Raw genomic sequence first — 24,031 nt, 5'->3', positions numbered from 1 at the left:
AGACAGGAATTTAAAGTAGAGAAAATCCCTTTCCCCTGCTTCTTTTTTGTTTTCCTTTAGTTTCTGATCCCGAGGAACAGCTATGGATGGAAACCAGTAGGTCCTCCATTGGCTGTTGAGCAGTCACCAGCAGGTATTACTGACCCAAGAGTTTCATGGGCCCCAAGTCACCTGGAAATACGTCATGCAGCAGGATCTGCTTTAATACTGGGAGACATGTTGTGAGGAGAGGTGTTGCTGAATATTGATGAAAACAATGTTAAGAAATAACATGTAAAGTTGTTTTTAATAACTGTCTGTGTTAGAACACGCATCTAAAAGCTGAATTCTATTGACATAGTCTCTTAATGAGGCTGCAAAGATGTTTTCCTTCTCTCCTGTGCCATTTCTAATGTTTTACCTTTCCCTCGTGTTTGATTTTTTTTTTCAACATCAGTCATTCATTTACAGCACTTCTGTTGATATTTAAATGGGCTTTGCATCAGGCTCCAAGTTACCATTTCCCTTCTGTTTGAATAGGGATTTTCTTTTATCCAGAGGAAGGAAATCAATAATTTGTCATAACAAACCAATGCTCATTTGGATTCACAATCATGCGGAGAGCTCTTCTGTCATTTTTTCTAAAGCATTTTAGGATAATGGAAGAAGAGTCTCACTTGTGATCTTTGCTGTTTTCCTTTGTTTTCCCAGATTGATTTAAGTTCTGTACTCCATTTGACCATTTGGAGAACGGATTACAGTAAATCTATCATTTTGTTTGTTTTAAAGGCAGTACTAACTTTGCATGCTTTCTGTGCCCTTAGTCTTTCCCAGGGGCCCGTTCAGGGATCCATCAAAGGATTAACCTTTGGCATGACAAATTAACATACATATCTGTAAGAACAAGCTAAACTATACCTTGCTGTGAGCTTGCATGTTTTTTACCAGTTTTGCAGATGGCAGAATATTTTTTACAGAACCGCGTTCCCATCTCCTTAGGTGCTGCCACCTCTTTGAAAGCCCACCAGCTCCCCATCCTTGGCTGTCTCATCACAGGGAATGCCCAGGTGCTTTCCTGCCAGTGATTTCCCTGCTAGCTCATGTTTGGGGATTGCTCAGGAAGCCCAGACCTCCGTGTGTTCTCGCACAGCTGCGCCGCTTGGCAGCGCGGACTAGTGGTCAGAGCAGAGTCGGGGGCCCTGGCCCTGAGGCTTTGTCCTAGGGCTGCCTGACCACCTTCCAGGGCCTGGGCTTCTGCGAAAAGAGGGATGGCGACACGCTGCCGATTGCCCTGTGAGCAGCTGGTGTGGGGTGCAAGCTAGAGGGGTGTGGGGGGGACACTCCCAGACACTGTCTTCGCTGGGCTCAAAAGAGAAGCGGGCTGCTGGCCCCGGCCGTGTGCGTTTTGCAAAGTGTTCAGCCCTCCTGACCTTACAGCATATCGGCTCCTGCGCTGGGGCCGTCTGGCTCCACTCGGAAGAGCTGGAGGGCTTGGGGCAGGTCCAGGGCTCGGCTAGGGGTAGGGGGGGGCTGGTGTGTGGTGTACCGGTGTAACTTGGGCGGGGAAGGCGGAGGGGGTTGGGTGAGGTGTGTTGGTGGGTGTGAGGCGTGGGTGGGGTGGTGTATGGAGAGGAGGATGCGAGGGGTGTAAGGGAGGCGGTAGGGGTGTTGCGAGGGCCGTGGGGTGTGCGGGGGGTGTGTGTGAGATGCGTGCTGGGGGGGGGGGGCAGGGGCGATCCTCCTCGCCCGTGATTGGCAGCGCGGCAATCTCCCCTCCCGGCTGGTGCTTTCCCTCCGGCCGCCGCTGAATTAGAGACGAGGAGGGGCTGGGAATGCAGAGCTGGCAGCGCGCACACACACGCTCTCACACACACACGCACCGGCACCCCGGAGCAGCCCCCCGCAGCGCGGCCGGTCCCCGCCGCCCAGCTCCCCTCCTGCCTCCGCCGCTTTAATTTTTTTTTATTAATTTTATCCCCCCCCCCGCTTCCCTCCTATCTTTTGGGCGCTTCCCCGCTTCGCCCGCCCGCCCGGCGCCCTCCCCGCGGCGCGGCGGGCTGCCTCCGCGGGCGCGCAGCGCGGGGCCATGCCGGCGGGGCCGCCGCTGCTGCGGGGTGCCCTCCTCCTCTTCCTCCTGCTGCTCTTCCTCGGTGCCCCGGCCCGGGGAGCCGTGTACACCAACCATTTCTTGGTGGAGCTGCACGGCGGGGGCCAGGCGGAGGCCGAGCGGGTGGCGGCGGAGCACGGCTTCGGTGGGGTGCGGAAGGTAAGCCCCCGCGCAGACTCGGGGCGTTGGGGAGGTGCGCGGAGGCGTGTGGTGGTGGTGCGGTGCCCTTCACGTTGGACTGAGGGCATACGGCGTCCTCCCGTGAGCATCCCGGCGGCGCGGGGGTGGTCCCCGGCACGGTCCTGCCCGCGACTTACCTGGCAAGAAGGGACGGAGCGGGGCGCGTCCCGGCTGTCACTGCGTTAATCCTCCTCTTTCTGAGGGGATTTTAGGAGTAGCGGTGCCAAGAGCCATTGCAAGTGCTCCTCAGCAGCGGCCCTGAAGGGTGATTTTCTTGGACTGGAAAGCAGAGGAGTTTCCCACATGGTAGCTCGGTGCCTTTTGACTTACTATGTAAACATCCTCCAATTGAGCTCCCATCCTGCGGGGTCGGGAGTTGGGGCTGGGCGCTGGAGCGGCTGGGGCCGCCCAGGGCTTCCTGTACACGGCTGCAATTGAAACTGCTCGGAGCACTTAAAAAATAATTAAAGCCACATCTCCATGGAGAAGCTCGCACACAATTTAAATGGAAGATTTCATAGGGGTTTTGATACTCGAGTTTGTGAGGCTGCTGGCTTCTTAATATTTCTATTATTCTCACAGAGAAACAGGATGCCCCCCAGGCTGAAGAAACTGTTTAATATTAGGCATGATAAGCAATCAGTGCTTATCACTAATGAACATAAGTTGGGAAACTTCAAGTGCCATTGGAGGCTTTTTTCAGTCCTGAGGTCCCAGTAAATCTGAGGTAGCCACAGAGGTAGGGAGTCTCTTCCCGGCTCCTGGGGAGCCCAGCTGCACTAGAAATCTCTCCCATTCAACTAATAATTAGACCTCTAAATATTTTAGGGTACAGTCAGATCTGGGGTGAAGACAGGGAGAAGCTAATAGAATGCCCTGGTCAATATAATTCCTGGCAGACTTAATGTCCAAGCAGCATTCAGCTCGGAGGAGCATGGAGGGAAAGCAAGCTGTGAGCATTGCTGCTGCTGCTGCTTGTTTGGGTTTTTTTCTTTCCCCGGTAGTTATGCAATGAGGTCCTCCTTCCAAGGAAATGAATGAGAATGGCACCTGGAACTTGGATGTGTGAAATGGCCTAAGACCTTGATTAAAAAAAAACGTAAAAAATTAAGAACTATATGAAGTGAGATTACTTCCTCCGGGCTGCCTTGTCTCAACTCCAGTGGGGGCTCGTTAGAGAAATGAGGACAAGATCATTGTTGCTTTGATCCAGCCAACTCCTGCTGCTGATAAGATGCTTTTGTTTTGGGCTCACAGCTTTGTCCTGATAGTGACAGAGCTGGGCTGCTGATGCCCTTGGGAAAGGATCCCATGTGGGGATTAGGTCTTGTTACTTGAAACTTAGATATGGCTCTTTGGTCAACAGTTTTCCCTTTCTATTCACCTCCTGTTTGCACTCCCTCCCTCCTATCCTGGGGATATCTGACTGATAAGGCCTTATGAGGAAGGAAGGACACTTTTCTGCATAGCTGAATTTCTTACTACTTTTGCTAGTTGCTTTCAAATAATCCTGTGACCCACGTGGGGAAGAGACAGGGAGAGAGGGGATTTTGTAAGATGAAGTGCAGCGTCTGGGCTGTTACAATCCTCTCCCCTCCACCATGCCTCTCCCCAGGGTTCTTTGGGCACATTAGGAGACATACAGATTCTTCATGGAAATCAATCTCGTAGCTCATCTTGGCAGAGAGCTGGAGGGAAGTCCCTCGGGTGTGTGAGAGGAGAGTACCTGCTTTTCAGTACATGCCACGGGGGGGCTGTTGCGCGTGGACGCGGGTGTCTCTAGGAACGAAGCCTAGCAGAGCCGTGGCGTGATGTGCGTGTGCTCGCGGGGGCGGAGGGGGGGCAGATGGTGGCGGTGGCTCCTGTACCGAGCACGTGCTGTCCCAAGAGGTTTCTAGGTTACATCATCCCGGTCCCTGAAAAGCTAGAGAGCCTCCCACCCCTCCTCCTCAAATGCAAGAGAAAACAGCACCCTACTATCTGCAAGGCAGTAATTTTAGGGAATAGGAAAAGTTCATAGGGTTTGGCATTTAGCCGTGGGAGGCTGATAGCAATCTCCATTCTGCAGGCGAAATCTGTAACGGGGCTTGGGTGGCGATGGTCGGGCTTTAATAACAGCTTGTGCCATCTACTCCAGTGTCTCTTCAGTATTGCTGAACTGAAGAGTCTCCTAATCTGTTTTGCTATCATCAGGCTTGTCTAGCGTCTCTGCTTACAGTATGCAGACTCAGCTTTCATGGCGATAACGACAGTGCAGAAAGTTGAACATGGCTGTGTGTGTGTATGGAAACAGAGCTGTTTGTGGTAAGCTCTCGGGGGAAAGTACCATGTGTAGATATGCTGTCTAACAAAATATTCAAAAAATATTGGGAGAAAAAACAAATTATACCACAAGGAAAGTCTTTGCATACTTCAACCACACATACCGTTTGGACAATATAATGAGTTATTTACTTAAACCAAATCCTGTTGCCTTCACCCATATTGGAGAAGAGCCGTTGTCTGAAAATAATCACCTGTATTTCAGTGCAGGTATTTTCCCAGTAGGAGCACAAGGGCAGATTCAGCTTTTTTCTGTGTGTGGATTTAAGATGTGTATGAGAGAGATTTCTTTCATGCATGCTGTGTATCACAGACCTCTTTTAACATGACTTTATGGGAGCTGATTTTTAAATTACATCTCTTCAGTTCACATGGTTTTTTTCTAATAACAAACGATGTCTGGGCCAGAGCGTATTACATTTACTTAACATCAGATTTCCGCAGAAATACGAGAGAAAGCATTGCCTTGAAGATTAATGTTATAAACTGTGTGATGCACTTTCTAATTGATTCTTTGGCCATGCTTCCTACCATCATTCTGAAACCACTACAGGACTTCAGGTGGGCTAAAATGTGTACTTCAAATTTAGTGCTTGATTAATTGGTTCAGAAGGGCTTGGTACTTACGTAAACAGGTGCCTATGCTTAGATCTAGGATCCTAACATGAGGCAGAATCTCAAACACACTGGTCAATTTTTCTTTAACTTTCCCTGAATTAATCCCAAATACAGACCTATTGCAACTCTGATTGTGCTTTTTGATTTTTTTTTTTTTTTAAATGTTTGCAATTTTTCAATCCGTTGGTACCTGCTAAAATTGATTCTATATATTCCTGGTAAAACAGATACTGTGATAAAGCATATTCTTTTCTTAACATGGTTAGCCTTACCATCTTCGAGCATTCAGGAGTCATGAGGATGCCCCGCTAATAGAGACATGTTAAATTGTGAGAACTGCAAAAGGAACAACTTTTTTTTTTCTATTTGTTTTTTTTGCCTCTTGGCATGGTTGCCGCCAGAATACATTTCTTAATGCAGGCTGAAAAAAAGCTGCTTTCTGACCTTGCCTTGCAGTTCTTAATTCATTTCTAACAAGGGGAGTTGGAAGAAGCATTTGGAAAGGTCTCCTAATTGGAGATCAGAGTTTAGACATCTCTTTCCATTTCATCTACAAAATGCCACCGTAGCTAAATATTCTATTTCTGGTAGCGTTGAGGTGGAGGGTTTTAAACAGTTGGCATTCAGTGGCCTCAGATACTAAAATAAGAACCAAACAAGTATTTCAAAACATGGAGAATTTTATGTGCCCCAAAGCTGCTGTGTTTCTCCCTTGATGTATCACCTGATCACCTCTCCCTCTAAATCTTGCAAAACCCAAGGTACCTCTCACAGCTGTGACTTTTTTGCTTCCCATTTTTGCTTAGGAGGCTGCTGGTTGAGGACCCAGCTTTCTGGAGCTGGCTAGGATTTTCTGGATGAAACGTTGGGATCTTCGGGGTTTTTTTACATTGCATAAATACAGACTTATCGAAATCAAAACTTAATGGGTAAAGAAGCTATATTTCTTGCTGCAGCAGCCCACTTCTCTGCATCTAGGCTGGAATCCTGTGAGGTGGGAGTTTATGTGGTGTGGAAGGCAAACCAGGAGACAGAATAATGGGTTTGCAGCCTTGAGAGCTCTTTGCAGGGATCTCCTCCAGGGATCCTGAAATGTCGTCCTGGGGTCCACACACTAAAGCCTTCAAAATCCCTTCCTGTGTAGATCAGCCCCTCGATCTGGAGAAGAGGTGTTTGCCTAGCATGATATTTAAGGTGCCAGGCTATGCTTCTGCATGCCCAGAATGCACTGTGATGGTAGGACGGGATTCTGTGCATGTTAAAAATGCTGACTGCAAATGTGTGCCTGTATGTGTGTTTATAGATGCAGATACGTGTGTTTCTTGTTCCTTTTCCCCTAATACCTATGTATGGAGCAAAAAAGAGGAAAGAAGGGTGAATTCTTAGCCAGGTTCCTGGCTGACCCTGTGTGCATATACATTAACCAGCCAATTTGTGCACGTGTATGGTGGTCCATACTTTACAGATAAACATGCCTGTGTTGCTTTGACATGTGCTGCTAACCCAAGTACTCGTGAAGGTGTTAGTTCTGGCTAGGTGAAGGCAGCACGGAGGGTGCAGACGTGCTCCAGTGTGGAAACAGATGCTGAAGCAAGGGAGCATCCCACGCAAAGAGGAGGCAGAGCCCAGGCCTCCCCGCATGGGCCCGCTGGAGTCCAAGGACTTAAGATCAAGCCTCAGACTGCAGTGTTTCCATGCGCTAATACGTGTTTAATAATTAATTAGCTTTGTGGTTTATGCTGGCCTGGAGGAAAGGATGTTTGTTTGCAAAAGTAATCCTTTATTATGGAAACAGAAAAACCTCTTAGAAATAGAAGGTGCAATGTAAAGTTTTTGAGGAAACCAAGAGCTTTAATTTCCTAGATTTCACTGTTGCAATTTTGTACTACTAAGATAAGAAAAAGTAAATTCCATGTAAATGCTAATTGTGCAACTACTGAGATTTCAATAGGTCATCTCACCGTAGCAGCGAATGCTTCAGTTTCCAAAAGAGAGTCTGAGCTAATATGTTTAAATTAGGGGGAAGAAGCAATTAACTAGCAGGAAGAGTTTGATCCTGCTGTGAGAAGGCACGCTGCTGGGTGGTGATGGAGAGCTCCCTCTTCCAGAAAAGCCCTGGAAGAAAGTAATTGGGGAGATGCAGAGAGCTCAGCCATCTGCATTTGGAGGGATCCTCGTCGGCTCCTCGTGGGTAGAGTCCAGGCATATCACTGGGCACAGTCGGGGAAGTCACATTTGCTCCTATTTACACTTGGGAGAAATGTTAGTGGAATTAAATCAGAGTTTTCCTGTGGTAGTACAGTTTGCCTCGTTGGAAATACTGTATTTCTTTCAAAATTATGCTTTTTTGATTTGGGCTTTTTTATTTTATTTTGCATTCTGCCTTGGATGCAAAAACAGCCCCAGAAGCAAACTGGTTAACTCAGGAAGAAAGAAAATCCCTCGTTACCTAAATATACTCGCTTAAGCATGTGAAAGCTGTAAACTATCAACAACAAGAAGAATGTAAACTACAGGCTCAAGAACATCCCTAACCCAGTTTCTGTAGAGCTCCTTCTCTACCAGAGACTCAAACCGACTGCTTGTTGGCGGTGAGTGTTCTGTTTGAGGTATAAAATAATTACCTTGTCAGATTTTCATAGCATTTATTATTTGAGTGTAAAACAAGGTCAGACTCCCCTCCTATAGATCCCTGCTGTAATTGCTCTATTACTGTTTTGAATACATGGTGTAGTTCTGTTTCTTGGCAAAACACGCACGTTAAACCTTACCTTTACAGATAAGTTTTGTTTTGTTTACTGAGCTACAGCTCAGTAAACACAAAGATATGAAATTCTGGCTATTTATAAAGCTGCCTGCATTTATAATTTTGTTTATTTCATATGGCTTGAGCTCATTGGCGAAAATGAACATGTGGTAGAGACCCAGGAAATGCGCTGCGAGTAATTCTTTTTTCACTTGTTTTTTTTGATGCTGCAGCCCAACTGGGGATGTGCAGGTATTTGTTTTCATTTAAATTATATTTAATTTTCTAGTGTCAAGGAGAAAAATAGAAAGAGAAAACATACGAAGAAGTGAACAGCATTTCCAGAACGCTAGAACTGAACATGGTGTGTACTAGCCTGTCTTCTGCAGGCTAGCCCCGAGTGCCTGCCCAATGAAAGCTTGTTGCGGTGTGGGGCGAAGGCACCAGGGGCAGCTTTCTGCTCCAAGAAGTAGCTCCAGGTCTGAAGGGCTTAAGCAGCTGAGGAGCATCAGTGCTTAAAGCGTGGATGCTGGGGGGTGCCATCTGCCACCTGCTCCTTCCCCCACCTTGCCAAAGCTGGTGGAGCAGAAACAGCTCACCCAAGCTCCTCTCCGCCAGAGGCTGCCTGCATGCCACCAGACCGGAGCCAGCCTCCCTGGCCAGCAGTTTTAGGATGGCATGGCACCGTGGAAACCAGAAGCGGTCCCCTGATTTGTTTTCTAGAGCCCCTGCTCTGGAGAGTACTTGTGAGGTGGGGGAACCACTGGCAGAGCAGCCACAAGTTCTTTGTTGACATTTTATGGCAGGAAACAACTCGTTGCCCTGTACTGTGTCTCCTAACCCTGGTGATGCTCCTTTTTCTACCCTTGTGAAATCCCTTCGAAGTAGTGCATGTAGTGACTTCAGCTCCCCAGGTTATTTCTCTCCTTTATACGCCTCTCTGTAAAAGAATCGTGATGGCATGTGGAGATTTCTGTGCCATGCAAATGAGGTTCAGGATTTGTACTGGGAGAGACAGGATTAATATGTAGGAAACAGATCTCTGGCTTTGTTTCCTTCACGTCAAGTCTGCCAGTTCCTTAGCTATTTTGGACCTGTGCTATGGAATTTATAGTCAAAAGTGTAATTTTAATATCAGCGCTAGATAAACAAAGATCGTTAGTATGGTATCACCATCCTGCTGTCAGTCTGGGATCTTCCTTCTGCCCAGATAGCTTTCTTGTAGATGACTTTCAGGCTGTTTCTGGACTCTGCAACATACGGATATATTCATTGCCTGTATGTGTTTGAACTTTGGGATCCCATATGCTGTGGCTCTGTCTGGGGCCCTATCTGAAGCTCTCATTCCTCTGAGTAGGTTTTCCATGTGTTGAGAGCAGTCTGAGAGCCATTTCTAAGAGCCAATACCTCTTTGCCTACACCAAAGTTGAATTCGTCCCGAGACCTGAGGTTGCAGAGCTGTGCAGCAAAAGGATAACTGTTTTTGTAATAGTACTCTGTCTTGAAGACTTGGTTTTTGGTATCAGGCCAGATGGACAGATCCTATTGCCATGCCTACAACCAGACCCAGATGGTTTAGGTTACTGCAAATGAGGTAGAGCATTTTGTTTCTAGCTTGGGAGTTCAAATCCAGATTAAAAATCTAGACCAAAAAAAATTGTCAACTCACTCCCATCTCGAAGTTCTTCCATTTGAGAACCTGTGGCATCTTTGGCATTTGTTTATTAGCAGGCAAATAGTCCCAGAGACTGACTGCTGCTAGGCTTGGCTCCTTCAGAAAAGCACTGAGGTGCGTTGTGGGGTACTTGAATTTGTTACCTTTTAGAACAACCAACCTTTGTGTGAAGGTGGAAGATAGCCTTCTATCCTTCTCACAAAATATGACAGGTGACAAGATGTAATGCCCTGCCCACTCTTAGAAAACTTTTACTGCTGTAACTGTACTGATGTAGTTAAAATGGGAAAACAAACCCAATTGCAGTGCTGTTACTATCAGTGTAGGAGTGCTAACATCTTTAACTCATTCCATGTCAGAACAGTATTTGCAGAAATTTCGTTTAAACTAGAGCCTTTACCAGTAAGACTGCATTGATTTGGGGCGGGAGGGGGGAGAGGAACCAAAACCAAATCAACAACAAAAAGGAAAAAAAAAGCATCAGACTTCCTGGAATAGTTGTAATACTTTATAGTGTAGCTAAGGAGAAGCTTGCGTGTGACCCTTTCCCTCATTCATCTATGGAATTATTCTAATTAAAATTAATCCATGCAATTCCAGTTTCAAATGCTTGTAATAAAGTACTGACAAAGTAGTTGCTGAAACGTATGTAGAATTTATTTTGTAGATAGTTTCAATTACTAAGTCCTGAGAAATGTCTGTGCTCATGGAAAATTCTGTGAGCTGGAAATCAAATTCTGGCAGCTCTTATTAAAATATTATACCTGGGAAACCCTCCTGTGTAATTCCAGTCCGTAGCATGGGTGGCTAGTTTCTGGGAGAGCTGTAGTAGCAAACTCTGTGCTTCACTTAATGGATGTAAAATTTACCTTTGTCTTGTAATGCTATCCTAGTCTTCAGAAACCCTTTTCTTTTTTTCTTTTTCTTTCAACTTTTTCGAGTAACAAAATGGGTCAGGTCTCTACAGGATGCTGGCTGCATGGTGGCTATAAATATTGCAGCGAGCAGCCCAGAGCTTCCATCCATCACTGGCCTCTGGTGGGAGGAAGCCAAACTGCTCGACTATCTGTCAGAGGATTTCTCTAAGTAACCTGAAGCAGTCTCGTGTGTTGCTCTTGTTGTAAATCAAGCTCTACATTTAACTCTCATAAATTCATTGAAAAAGCTAACCCTACACTACTGAAATAGAGATTTAATTTCAGCTCGGCGGTCCCAGGCTGTGCTTTGGGACAGAGAGCACTGTCCCAGAGAGAGCTGAATTTGGTGGTGTGTTGTGTGAAATTCTTCATGGCTGCCACACACAGTTTATCAGCCGGCGTGAAATCCAATTTGGTCATGGATTTACGACAGTAGCTCAAAAGTCTAACTCAGCTGAATGTTGGCTGTGTTCAGCAAGTAGCGGGAGCTTGGACCTAAAAAAGGAAATTGGGAGCTAGCCCAGTCTTACCATTCATATACTGGGATTGTAAACAAATAAATTAGGTGGCGATAGCTCTAGTTTACCCACTGAAGGACTGAACTGGGCCGTAATGGTCTTTGTCATGTATTACCTACCTTCTCAAACAAAACTTCTGTGTAAATGTTACATTCTTAACTACTTTGTCCACAGAAAGCAAACGGAAAGAGTGACCTCAGTGTTTACATCAAACCAGTCGGCAAGAGTGTCCCAGATACTCACGACTGAACTAGATTGTTTGTTTACCTGATGAGTAAAACGGTAATATGTCAGAGCTGCTTTCTCCTAGAGTATAGAACCAAACTGTGAAAACCTGAAACCCAACAAATATATATTTAATTATTATTATTAAGTAGAGAAACTGGTACTGTTATTAGATGTGTATTGGTTATCAAACTAGAGCCAAACAGGTGAATCTCTTCTTTGTACGGGTAGTAAAAGAGGTGGGATATAGCCTCCCCTCTCTGGATGACAGAGGATCCTCCCATCTGCCTGTTCACTCTTTATGAAACACCAGTGAGATGAAGGGGTGTGATTCTGAAATCCGCTCTGTGGGTGAGCACTGTCTTTGTCACATACTGTGCAACACCGAGTGCAGCAGAAGCTTCTGTTTAAGGCTTTTAGCTGCAGCCAAGATATGGTGAATTAGCTGTAACCATGACTGGTGGATTCCCACCGGTCCCACAGGGACCTTATGCTTCCCTGTGTCAATTAATTTGAGAAATGTGTGTCAACTAAATTTAGTCATTTAGAAGTTACTCTGAACCAATTGTAAAGTGGAATTGTCAATTCTGAATTTGGGTGAAGAATGAGAACCTGAACATATTTGCAGGTTTGCAAAAATGGGTTGTTAGCATTGGTGGAATAACAGTTGTGGATCAGGACATCAACTGAATTTTGATCTTCGCAGCATTTCAGTCTATTAATTTTTACATTACTATTTAAATCCCAAAACTTCACAGGCAAATGTACTTTTCATCTCTTAACTGTAAAACCATTCCATTTCTCCTACAATTCAGATATAGTTCAGAGTAAAACCCAGACAGAACAGCAAGTGGATTTTTTTTCTCTTTTTTTCTGGTGGGAATTAAAACTCAATTTCATTCTGTAAGATCCCTTTTTCCCCTCTCTAACTGAACATATTTTATTCACGTTAAATATATTGTACCTTGGTAGGGAAACCAGTATTCCGGGCTCTGAAGGCTGAAACATGCTGAGTGATTAATTAAGAACCTACATTTGCCTTGCTTGACTGATGTAATAAAAGCAAGATAACATATCAGCACTGCTGGATTGACCACAATTTCTGCCGGCAATAAACTTCTGTCATTTATTAATTGGTAGTAACAAACAGTAAAAAGACTTATTTCACAGCTGCCTGAGAGGTCAATGAGGTAGGTCCTGGGAGGAAGAGGTGGTGGTGCTATTTTCTTTCCTTTCTCATCATTATTGCTAGCATCGAGGCAGATTTGGGTCGTCTTTTTTCTTCCGCCTAATACGGAGCTTTTGAACCCACTCAGAGCAGTTAGTCTCTGTTGTGAAGTGACGATCGTATTGTTGTATACTGGAGCTGAGAAGAGCTCTCTCCAATTCATGATGGCATAAGCAATGGAAGAATTTGCCTCTGACCTGGTCTTGTTAATAGTGGGGATTAATGTCTCTGACTTTCTCTTAGCAGAGTCAAGCAACTTTACAAAAAGAAGGAAAACAGCAGTGTCCCAAAATTTCTCTTTTCCTTGGCTCCACTGAAAATGTTTTTCTTAAAGCTTCTTTGCCCTGCTCTTCTCAAGCCTACTATCTTAAGTTTTAAAAAAAAAAAGAAGCAACAGTGTGGGGCCCCCCCACCCCGCCCCCGTACTTCAGTGTCACAGTTTTGTTTCTAATTGTTACCCGTCAGCTTCTCCCATAAAGCATATATTTTTCTCCAGGAATTGACTGCTTCTCTGGGAACTGGAAGACTTGTTCAGTGTGGTCTAACAACAGAAACCTCCCTGTGAAGCACTTTCTGTCAATCGGCTATGTCTTGGCAGCCTGGCGTTAAAACAGACATGGAGAAAAAAGGAAAGAACAAAGGTTTTGAATAGAAAGAGAGCTACAAATCTTCCTTAAGTGTTGGTAAGGGCTAGCATCTTTGCATTAGTGCAATTCACCTTTTCTATGCTTTCTTGAGTAGCTCTTGTCAGTAACCAACTAATTTTGGTCTGAGCTGCTTTTATAGCACTACTTCATTAGAGCTTGAGTTCATGACATTGCTTTTTGGTGCTACATTAGCTGAACACTTGCACACATGTTTATGTCCTACACACTTTGCTACATGGACGTAGATTTAAAAATAATGCTGAAGTGCTCTGCTGAAATGTCAGTAAGTAGCCATGTCTTGCTCCCTCTGCATCCTTACAATACAAGTACCAGTAATTTTTGGCTGGGCTACACTACATTTTAATGCGGTTTTTAAAATAGCAAACTTCATCTCATGGCTTTTATCTTAGTGTTTTTAGAGCTGATGTGACACCAGGTTCCAGTGTGACAATAGCAGTCAGCCTGTTTGGTTACATGCTTAAAAGGAGAGCTGGGTTGTAGATCAGGGATGAGGCAAAGCGGCCTTTGTTAGCAGTGCTAATTGCTGTCAGCAGTATTGATCCAGCTGAGTTAGAAATGTACCATGGTCACTTCAGTTTGCAGACTGTAACTAAATCAAGCTATTTCTTATAATATGAGTTTTCCCTAAGGCAGATGTACTGATATGAAGAAGAGATTTCCATCATGTATTATTTAAACATATTAAAATATTTACCAAATACCTGTTGCTAAAGAGGTACCTGATTACATACATAGGTATTGTATGTGTAGATATACCCATTAATATATGTTGACAATGGTACTTGGCATTTTATAGTTATAGTATTATAGTACAGTCTATAGTGCTGTGCAAATATTAATTAAATGAATCCTATCAATAAATAAAATAAGTAAACAAGTACTTATTAGACTATGCCATTTTACATGCAAGGCAACCGAAACAAGAATATTACAGCTGTAATTGCCTGAGATTCTCCTAATATTAGGAGGTGCCGGGGTTACCCGGTGTATAGGGTTTGCGTAGCCAGGTTTTGGTAGCGGGGGGCTACAGGGGTGCCTTCTGTGAGAAGCTGCTAGAAGCTTCCCCTGTATCCGATAGAGCCAATGCCAGCTGGCTCCAAGACGGACCTGCTGCTGGCCAAGGCCAAGCCCATCAGCGATGGTGGTAGTGTCTCTGGGATAACATACTTAAGAAGGGGGGAGAAAAAAACGGCGCAACTGCAGCCGAAGAGAGCAGACACCAAGGTCAGTGAAAAAGGAGGGGGAGGAGGTGCTCCAGGTGCTGGAGCAGAGATTCCCCTGCAGCCTGTGGTGAAGACCATGGTGAGGCAGGCTGCCCCCGTGCAGCCCATGGAGGTTAACGGTGGAATGGATATCCACCTGCAGCCCATGGAGGACCTCACTGCTGGAGCAGGGGGATGCCCGAAGGAGGCTGTGACCCTGTGGGAAGCCCCTGCTGGAGCAGGCTCCTGGTAGGACCTGTGGACCCTGTGGAGAGAGGCGCCCACGCTGGAGCAGGTTTGCTGGCAGGACTTGTGACTCCGTGGGGGACCCACGCTGGAGCAGTCTGTTTCTGAAGGACTGCACCCCTTGGAAGGGACCCACGCTGGAGCAGTTCGTGAAAAACTGCAGCCCGTGGGAAGGACTCACATTGGAGAAGTTTGTGGAGACCTGTCTCCTGTGGGAGGGACCCCATGCTGGAGCTGGGGGAGAGTGTGAGGAGTCCTCCTCCTGAGGAGGAAGGAGCGGCAGAGACGACGCGTGATGAACTGATCGCAACCCCTATTCTCCATCCCCCTGCGCCGCTGTGGGGGAGGAGGTAGAGAATTTGGGAGTAAAGTTAAGCCTGGGGAGAACGGAGGGGTTCAGGGAAGATGTTTTAAGATTTGGTTTTATTTCTCGTTATCCTACTCTGATTTAATTGGTAATAAATTAAACTAATTTCCCCAAGTCGAGTCTGTTTTGCCCCTGACGGTAATTAGTGAATGATCTCTCCCTGTCCTTATCTTGACCCACGAGCCTTTTGTTATATTTTCTCTCTCCTGTCCAGCTGAAGAGGGGAGTGATGGAGCGGCTTTGGTGGGCAGCGGGCATCCAGCCGGGGTCAACCCACCACACCCAGAGTCTCTGAAGAACGGACTCTCAGAGCATTGGCCACGGCTAAGCGTGGTATTTAGGATACAGCTGAAACTCATGTCTTGTGGGTTTTAGTCCTGGCTCTGTCCTACAGCAGAGTGTTACCATGTGAAGCAACAGCAGAGAGAGAAAGCGCAAATTAAATGGTCCTGGATAGGATGATCTTGGTGAGAACGTTATTTGAGGTGTGAAAACTTTCACAGATTATTATCATCTTGGGAGATGCTTTGAAAACACTGAAGAGCTGTGAAAGAGTGGCAGGATACCCAGAGGAGCCCCATTGCTCCAAGCAGGAGACAGGCATGAATAGCAAAAGTTTTTTTCGCCTTTGGTCATAAAACGTAGAACTGGCAAAACCACTTTTGGGGCACCATTCTTTTTTTCCATACATTCTTAAAGCTGTGACATTGACTGTCACAGGCTAAATGAACTACAGTTAGTTAACTGGGTCAAGCACTGACCGGCTTTCTGGCTGTGATGTTATTTGCACTGCAGAGTTAAGGAGCAATAATTCCTTGAAGTCACTACTCAAGTGAGCAAGTTAGGGAAGTAAAGTCTAGAAGCGAGTGCCCCTAAAGAATGTCTGGAGTCTAATTTCTGTTTGCCTTTTTCTGTTTGTTTTTTTTTTTTTGGGGGGTGGGAGTGGGTTTTTTTGCTTTTGGGCTTTTTTTAACAGGATGAGTAAAATTCTCCCAAATTGTGGAAAGATTTCATTTTGTGCTACTGATACCTGTTTTAAGAAAATTTAATCAATTCAACTTCTGATGGAATCATATTTACTTTATTATTGTAAATGATGTGTATGTTTATCTGTCATGTGTGTGATTGTTGTGGAGCTGCGTAGGTGAATGATTGAAGGGGGCTGTCTCATTTTCCCAGTGGCTATTTGTTGCTGCTAAAAATGACCACACAACTGTTAAATGCCCACAGTGACTCTTCTGGGTGCTGAGCTCCGGGATTCTTCCTGGTGCCCTGGGCTTGGCTGAGGTGCTTTTCTTGCAGGATCCTCCACATGTATGTAAGAGGACATAATGATGATTGCTAAGCCTTCACTTCAGGCTGTCAACCAAACAGTAACAGTCACCTACTCCAGGTAATGATGATCTGGATTAATCCAGACGGTCCACTGCAAGTGCTAGTATATAAACAAGAACATTCTCCTCTTCTACAAATCTGGAAAGTATCCTGCTTTCAACAGTGCACGTGGTAGAATCGATAATGGGTTTTACGGTTACTGAGGAGTAACAGATAAAACTCTCTAAAACGCACAGATCCATTCACATAAACTAGAATAACTCTTTTAAAAGCCTCAAATGGCTTCTCCAATTCACTGATAAAACTATCAGCAAATCCACAATCTTGCCACTGATGACTTATATGACTGTTACGTGCTTGCAGGATGAAGCTCTTCAGTGACAAACTTAACAGCGATATAAATACAGTAAAACGTTAAACCTCTATGATTCATTCAATTGCAAATCAAATTCCAAATATTGCAAACTTGAAACCAAACCAATGGAGCAGTGTTTTGTAAGCGGTTGGAAGCACTATGTGTGATAACGTAAGAGCAAAACTGATGAGAAAATGAGAACTAGACATTTAACATCAGAATTGATCTACCTGAATGTGGACAGCTGAGCTCCTCTTATAGTCCCTGGAGCGAAAGCAGTGCTCCTGGGGCTCAGCTCTGCTCATTTTAACATGGTCACCTAAAATAGGTCAGATGAATCATGCTCTGAAAGTGACACTTTTTTTTTTGCCATGAATTGTATGGGGAGCTCAGATAAATTCCATATGGACAGACTGGACATGTAAGCATAATAGCAGTCCATAACTGGTTCCATTTCTTCCATTTACTTCCCTGAATTTACTAAACCCTCATGTCCAACTGTTGGGAAGACTGTTTAACCTTGTGGTTGCTGCATGCAAGACAGACTAGACAACAGGCTTTATTGTATCCTTTAGGATAAAATAATTTTATCCTTTTGGATAAAATAAAATCCAAAGGCATATATTCTGCAAAGTCTTTGGCTATCACATTTGACTTTATACTGTTTCTAGAGGAAAAGGCATTTCACTGTGGGGATGAGGGAGCCTTTCAGAAACCATTGGAAACTACTGCCAGCTTGAGAAAGACTTAGTAGAACTTTTTAAGCAAGGTTGCCATGTTTCTACAGGATAACCAGTATCCTAAATAACAATAATAGGTAGCCTTGTTACCATGCATATTACAATATTTCCATTGACTTCAGGAAAAAAGGAAGAACAAACATATCAATGATCTCTCAACCAAGTAGTCACAGTCCTTTCTTATTACTGCCACCTGCTGCTGATGCCCTTAAGAGGTGATTGGATATGCATATGAAACAGAGCTGAAATCATATATAAGTATCTAAGTCAGGCAGTTCTGAATTATTTTGTAGGAGAAGTGTTGTACTGCGTGTTAATCAGTTGATTTCCCAAGGATCATCTTCTGATGATGTTTTAACATGAGATTTACATTTTGGGAGTGTTAAAGCTATGGCTAACACCTCCACCTGCCAGATTTGCCAAGACAAGCAGATTAGGCTTTGGTGGAGGCAGCTAAATAAGACACAGGTGCAATGAGAAATGAGCCAGGAAGACTGAGTCATAACATTCAGACTTGGGCTTGACTGTGTTAGTCTTCAGGGCTATTTGGAGCTTGGGCAGGTCCCTAGCTCCACCTGAGATCCTCAAGCTGAGCCTTCAGAGTAATTATAGCATGCTAATGAGAAAGTGTGAAATCCTTGCCTGGGGCCATGGGGACACAGTGGACTGGATTTCATGTTGGGTAAGCTCTGGCACAGCTTTAGTCCTCTGTGCTATTTCTCATTTCTCCACCAACATCTGAATTAATCCTTTCTTGTTTGTGCTTTATTCTGTGTTATTTTGATGCCTGGGGCTGCCTGTGTTTCTAGCTGGCTCTACTCTTACATGGCACTCGTCGCTATAGTGAGTGAGTGCCTTTAACTTCAGACTTGGCTCCCATCTGTGTATTTAAAAGTAAAACGATTTCTAATGCTAATTGGGGTGAGGGAAAATGAGAGAAAGAGAGTTTAAAAATTCATATTGAATATTTATAAGCATCCTCAGTGCGTTTGGTGAAACTGGGATGAAAAGGTTTCTAAAAGGTTTCTAATTTCTGCTGGGAGGCACTTTGTTGTGCTTCAACTATAATGGCAACTGAAGGAGTGAGCCTTGTGGGGCCTGTGAAGGCTCCAAATACATTTACTCATGCCAGCTTTAGGTCGTATTTTCTGTTGGTGTAATTACTGAGCAGTAATGGGATGAAAGAGCTCACCTGTGCAGATTTATGGCCCCTTTTAATGTCAGGAGTTGTGCTTGGGCTCTGTGGGGGAGATGCTTTGTGTTATACTTTTTTTTTTTTTAAAAAAAAAAAACCAAACAAAAAAATCTGGTTTTAATTTTTTTTTTTCTTTTTAATTTGGGGGAAGGGTATTGGTTTCTTCCTCACAGCAGACAAAGGGTTTCTTTAGCACCAGTGTTTGTTTGAACCCTCGTGTGCCTGGCCGCATATTCATGCTAAGGCAGGCAGGGAGCCCTGAGGAGGGTCTTTGTCAGCACGGCTGCATGAGGGCTCTCTGTGAACCTTGTTCACTGGTGGATCCATTTATGCTGATTTTGGTGACGATCAAAGAAGCGACCCTGGGGTAACTTGTTATAAATCACCCTTTGCTTGTGTTTTTAAATTATTTTACTCAAAAGAAAGTTGTTACAGACTGTTGTCTCCATTGGTAACCTGGGAGAGGAACCTTAACAGTAGGTTCAAGAAAGCCAGTTTTAGGATATTACGGTATCAGGGAGAAATCCTTGGAAATGATGCACGAAAGCTAACAGTGTACTGCAGGGATGCTGTGTTACGTGATACAGCATGAAAGGCTGCATGGGAAGACTGGGCAGACATCAGTCCCATTAAAACAGGAGGGTGCAATCCAATCTGTTCTTAAGCTTTCTGGGGGCATCATAATTTGCTTGTGAGATTTATGTAGATAGAGCCCTGAAGCGAGTCAGTAAAATTCAATGTTAGAGATAAGCCTGGGAACCAAGGTTCCTCTTTATTTTTGCGTTGTATTTGTCACCTCTTAAAACTAGTGACAGGCTGTGAATGCTGGACCTCTCACTGAGAGCCAGGTAAAGTGCTGATGCCACTGGCAGCTTTATTCAACCTATTTTTTTATTATTTTTAATTTTTTTTATTTTAACTTTTATTTCTGCTTTATAATATCTTTGCTACAGATATGCTCTTCTGATCAGATGACGCTGATGCTTTTACGATTGTTTTCAGTGTTAGCTCTGCCCAAGGTGGCCCCAGTGCTGCTGTTTTAGAATGAGGAACAGTGTCTGAATTTAGTCTTTCTGTGGCTTCTTTTCTTTAAACCCCTGCACCACTTTGCAGCTGATATTGATGACCTTTGCTTTCAGACAGGCAAAACTACATCTGGTGCCACAGTGTATATTGTCCAAGGCAAGACCAAAAAAGAAGGGCAGTTTGATTTTTCTCTGTCAAATAGACAAAATGGGATGGGAGCCATCAGCTCTGAGGGACCTGTGTGTGCTGCCCCATCCTAGATCAGGTGCCTGTGAGGAACAGGCTGCCTTATACCTGATTTTTCCTTCTTGGAGCAGATCAGTAGTTGAGGGCTCAGCAGTGGACTATGTCTTCCCCCCCTGCCGCCCCTTCTCCCTTTCAATACCAGGGAATGACTGCCCAGAAGCAATGCCTGGCAGGGCAGAATTGTAGCTGCCTATTTACAGTCCTTCTTTCTGGGGGTGGCATCTAGGGCAGCACGGAGTAAATCTCCTGCTCTCTTTTCGTGCTGGGGAAAGATTGTGAGATGTAAGGAGGAGAGTACGGAAGTTAAATTCATGGTTCCCAGCCTTACTTACTACTGTTTCAATAATAGTTACACCTGGACTTCTCTGGTGGAGCAGTAGTTTGAGAACAGCCAAGATGCCTCAGAGTCAGAGGTATCGGTGCTAACACTGTGCATGATATGAAGCGTTTCCTGCTTCCTTCTATACGGAACAGTACATCCGAGCCATTTTGCTTTCTAGATAAGCTTCTTCCATTTAAAGAGTTTTGCTTTCCTCCATTTAGTTGAACACTGAATTTTTAAAAATTATTTTCTGGTCCACGTCCTTTTCAGGAAGGAGGTTAAACAGGATTTCATCTTTACTTTAGATAGTATTGTTAATAACCACAAGGAGGCTGCAAATCTGAAGAAAAGGAGGAGGCTCTACTTGCTGTGTTGCATTTGTGATTCTGGTTTTGCTTGTATGTATTTTTCACTAGTAATTTTATACAAATATTGCAAGTAATGAAGTGCCTGTAATTCCTGAGGTTCTCAGAGTCCTACTTTGTATTGGACCATATTTATACATCAAGGCAATAGTAGACCCTTTTCTAACTCTAAATAATCCTCCTCACTTGAATGTTCAAATGCTTTCCAGTAATTAGTTATCTTACATAGTTACTAATTTTTCTCTGAGGGCAGGAAGCTTTGCTTCTGTCTTACAGAAAGAACCTGAGCCACCAGGCTGAATGCATTATTCCTCCGTGTTACATGCAGACCCTGCTGCTGCTGAAATAGGAATTTTACTCAAATACGATTCCAGCTTTACAACTAGAATATTACAGAGCAGCTACTGGTGGTGACACTTTGGAGTTTTTTATGTACAGGAGCCCCTCTGTTTTCATTTCGCTTCATTACATGCCCTATTCATTTTGCTATTTGCTATTTTGCTCTAGCTCCAAATCAGAGTAGACTTCCTGGCGAAGCTAATAGCGAGAGTGTAAACCCTGCTGGCAGCTAGCTGCGTCCTGCCGTTTGGTCGCTGCAGAGGAGCTACTGACTCAGTAGCAGGAGTTCATCAAAACCGGAGCACTTCAGTGGTTGCTTGTGGTATTCACAGACCTCAATGCAAAATCCTTATCAAAGTGTGTGACATTTTAGGCCTTTTGCTGGCATCTGACTTCTCCTGCATGTACATTCATTAATTTTAAGGATTTACTGAAGAATTTAGATTCTTCCTGCAAATTGCTTTGTTTCTGCTATTAATTATTCACAATCTATGGCGTTTGACCATGTCACGTTTCAGGTATTGCCTCACTTAGCTGCCTTCCTGTCTGTCCCCCCCCAATTTCATTGGGTGAGCGTGAAAACCATGCGAACTGTAAAATATCTGAGTTCCTCAAAGATTACTGGGATATCTGTGGAAAGAGTGTAATAGTCTTGAGTGAAACTTATTCATGATTTTGTCCATAAATTGCTTTTGCTAATGGTCAGACTTGAATACACTGGCTTTAAAAGTTTACTATACAATATATTGCTTCATTCTAAGTGGCACTAGAAACTAACCCTACACAGAAAATGAGCAGTGAATACGTGTTCTGTATTTCTAGATATCCTCAAAATTGCCGTGAATCTTCCTTACTGGAAGAACATCAAGATCAATATTTGACTGGAATTGGTTTGTATGGTTGATACTGAGATAAAAGGAAGGAAAATAGCCTGATTTCATTGAGAGAATTAGAGGGGTAATTGGACTACGGCTTGCGATGGATGGTAATGGTTAGCACGGTGAGATGGATTTCAAGCTGGAACTGATCTGGCTACTTAGATTTTTTTTCCCCTGCATATTTTTGAGGTGTAGAATAATGTATCTGACATGGGGGAAGGGCCATTTCCTGGACAGTCAGATCTATTGCCAGACTCTGGATTATGGAAATACCTTATTACCCAGTTGGTAAAGATGATAGGGTTAGACTTCTTAAACATAAACCATAAATCTACTTTTTAGAGAATGACCTAAACCCAGACAGAACTTAGGCCTTAAGAGCTGTGGCTCTGAGGATGGATGTGAAGCATAGGAGACTTCTGTGGCTACTGCCGTGAGATTTCGTAGCCTCATTTCTCCTTCTGCCTCAGCTGTTGTGTTCTTCATGTGTATGGAGCTGATGCAAAATATTCTGTTTATTTGCTCAGAAAAGCTCTCCAGTCAGCCCTGCAAATCAGCTCTAAGGGACCATAATGATTTTGATGAAATCTCCTTAACCTTTTATATACACCTAAAAAGAGGTCTTTTTATCCGAAGAGAATGCTTTGATTTTTTTTTTTTTTAAAGTTACTTTGCGTTTATGTATTACGTATCATACACGATGGAATTTTAAAAGTGAAAATGAAATGCTTTGGTTTCATTAATATTAAGTGTTTCAAGTAACATAAAAAAGAACTTTGTAGGGAAAAAAAAAACCCTCACATACTGATTTTTGGAATGTGACCAAATTTTAATCTTTCAGAATTCACTGTGAATCTTCGATTCCCACACCACTCCACATGTATGCCAAAATATATTTGCGGAACTGCACCAGATACAGTGATAGATTTAATGAAATAGGAGATAATTTCATAGAAGGAAAATTGTGAACTGTGTATACCTGTATATACAGAATCTGTTTTGTGGCAGCAGGATCCTGCTACCCTTATTCAACCCAGGTTTTCACAATGAATGTTCTATCTAGACATCAGTCTCAGTTTTTCAGTAAAGAACTTTGAACTGCTAAGAGGTTTACGTTATCATGAAGTATAGATAATAAAAAGGAGAGGAACAGGGCTGTCGTGGCTGTTCTGGAATATCTCTTTTAAGTAGTTATTTTACATGCAGGGTAGTCTAACCTTTGAAGTTGAAATGTTCACAGCATTAACATATAACTTCTCAACAAGAACCCATTTTTTTTCAGCTTTTACAAAGAGAAGCTTAGTTTAAAAATACGCAGTTACTTGCTTAGATCTAAACATTCACCTGGAATGTCCCTATTAAGTTGGAAAGGGGAAAAAGCTGTAGAATTTGAGATGCGAATGGAGCTTTCTAATTGACTGCTAGAGGTGGGATGCTGTTCGCCTAACACCATGACTTTTAGCCTTCTCAAAGCTAAATGTTTACTAGCCTTCCAGTCACTCTTTGCCAGTCCTGTGGAGAGAGATGTATTTAATAATGGACATGCATCTTCCTGCCCTGGTACCTGCTTTAGGTGGGGCTGGAAAGCTTTTGGGAGGTGTTTGCTTGCTGCCTAGATGTCTTAGAAGTAAAGCTGTACAAGACTGTTCCCACCCGGACACTGTGAGCTGTCTGTTTTCTTAATATTCTTCTTATGTTCCATTTCCTGGTGTTCAGAAGAAATACCAAATACCGTATTTTTCAGAGAGTGGAAATCACTCTGCTTTCTGCCTTACTGCTTACGGCATCAGCTCGGGTGCGTTATAATGGCTCAGAAAAGCATTTGTGTAACGCCTTTTTGCTGAAGGATGGTTTGTGGTAGTTTCACATCATTTGCAGTTCATTTTGTTCTTTTATTCTGGCTTTTTCAGGAAATGGGAAATAATTCTGATGTGATTTGGAAAGCCCTTCGAAATATTGGCGCTGTTGACCTTAAACATAAGGTGAAAATAGTACCAAGTGTATACAAGTTAAGTTACGCATTGTAAACCTGTAGCAAATAACTGTAATGCTGCTGGGCACGTTTTTCAAAAGTAACTTAGAAGTGACATTCTCAAGAGTGATTTGAGCCCTTTGGCATAACTCTTCGTAAGTCTTGTTGTAGAATTCCTGAGTCACTTCACAGGTAAAAGTTTTCCATTTCATCCTTATTAGTAGCCAATACTCCATGATGTTTTTTTTCCTCTCTCTCCC

General features: G+C 43.8%; 1 protein-coding gene across 1 annotated transcript in view; it reads left to right on the top strand.

Moving 5' to 3' along the window:
* Positions 1-1,831: 1,831 nt before the first annotated feature.
* Positions 1,832-24,031, top strand: part of PCSK2 (proprotein convertase subtilisin/kexin type 2) — a 102,713-nt gene continuing 80,513 nt past the window's right edge. The window contains exon 1 of the mRNA XM_075147666.1: positions 1,832-2,245. Within this exon, the coding sequence (XP_075003767.1) occupies positions 2,066-2,245 (180 nt within the window). The 5' untranslated portion in view covers positions 1,832-2,065. The remainder of the gene's footprint in view (positions 2,246-24,031) is intronic.

The sequence above is a fragment of the Calonectris borealis genome, chromosome 3 (assembly GCF_964195595.1).
Source record: "Calonectris borealis chromosome 3, bCalBor7.hap1.2, whole genome shotgun sequence".
NCBI lineage: Eukaryota > Metazoa > Chordata > Aves > Procellariiformes > Procellariidae > Calonectris > Calonectris borealis.
The sequence above is the reverse complement of the archived record's forward strand: the minus strand, read 5'-3'. Positions and strand labels throughout refer to the sequence as shown.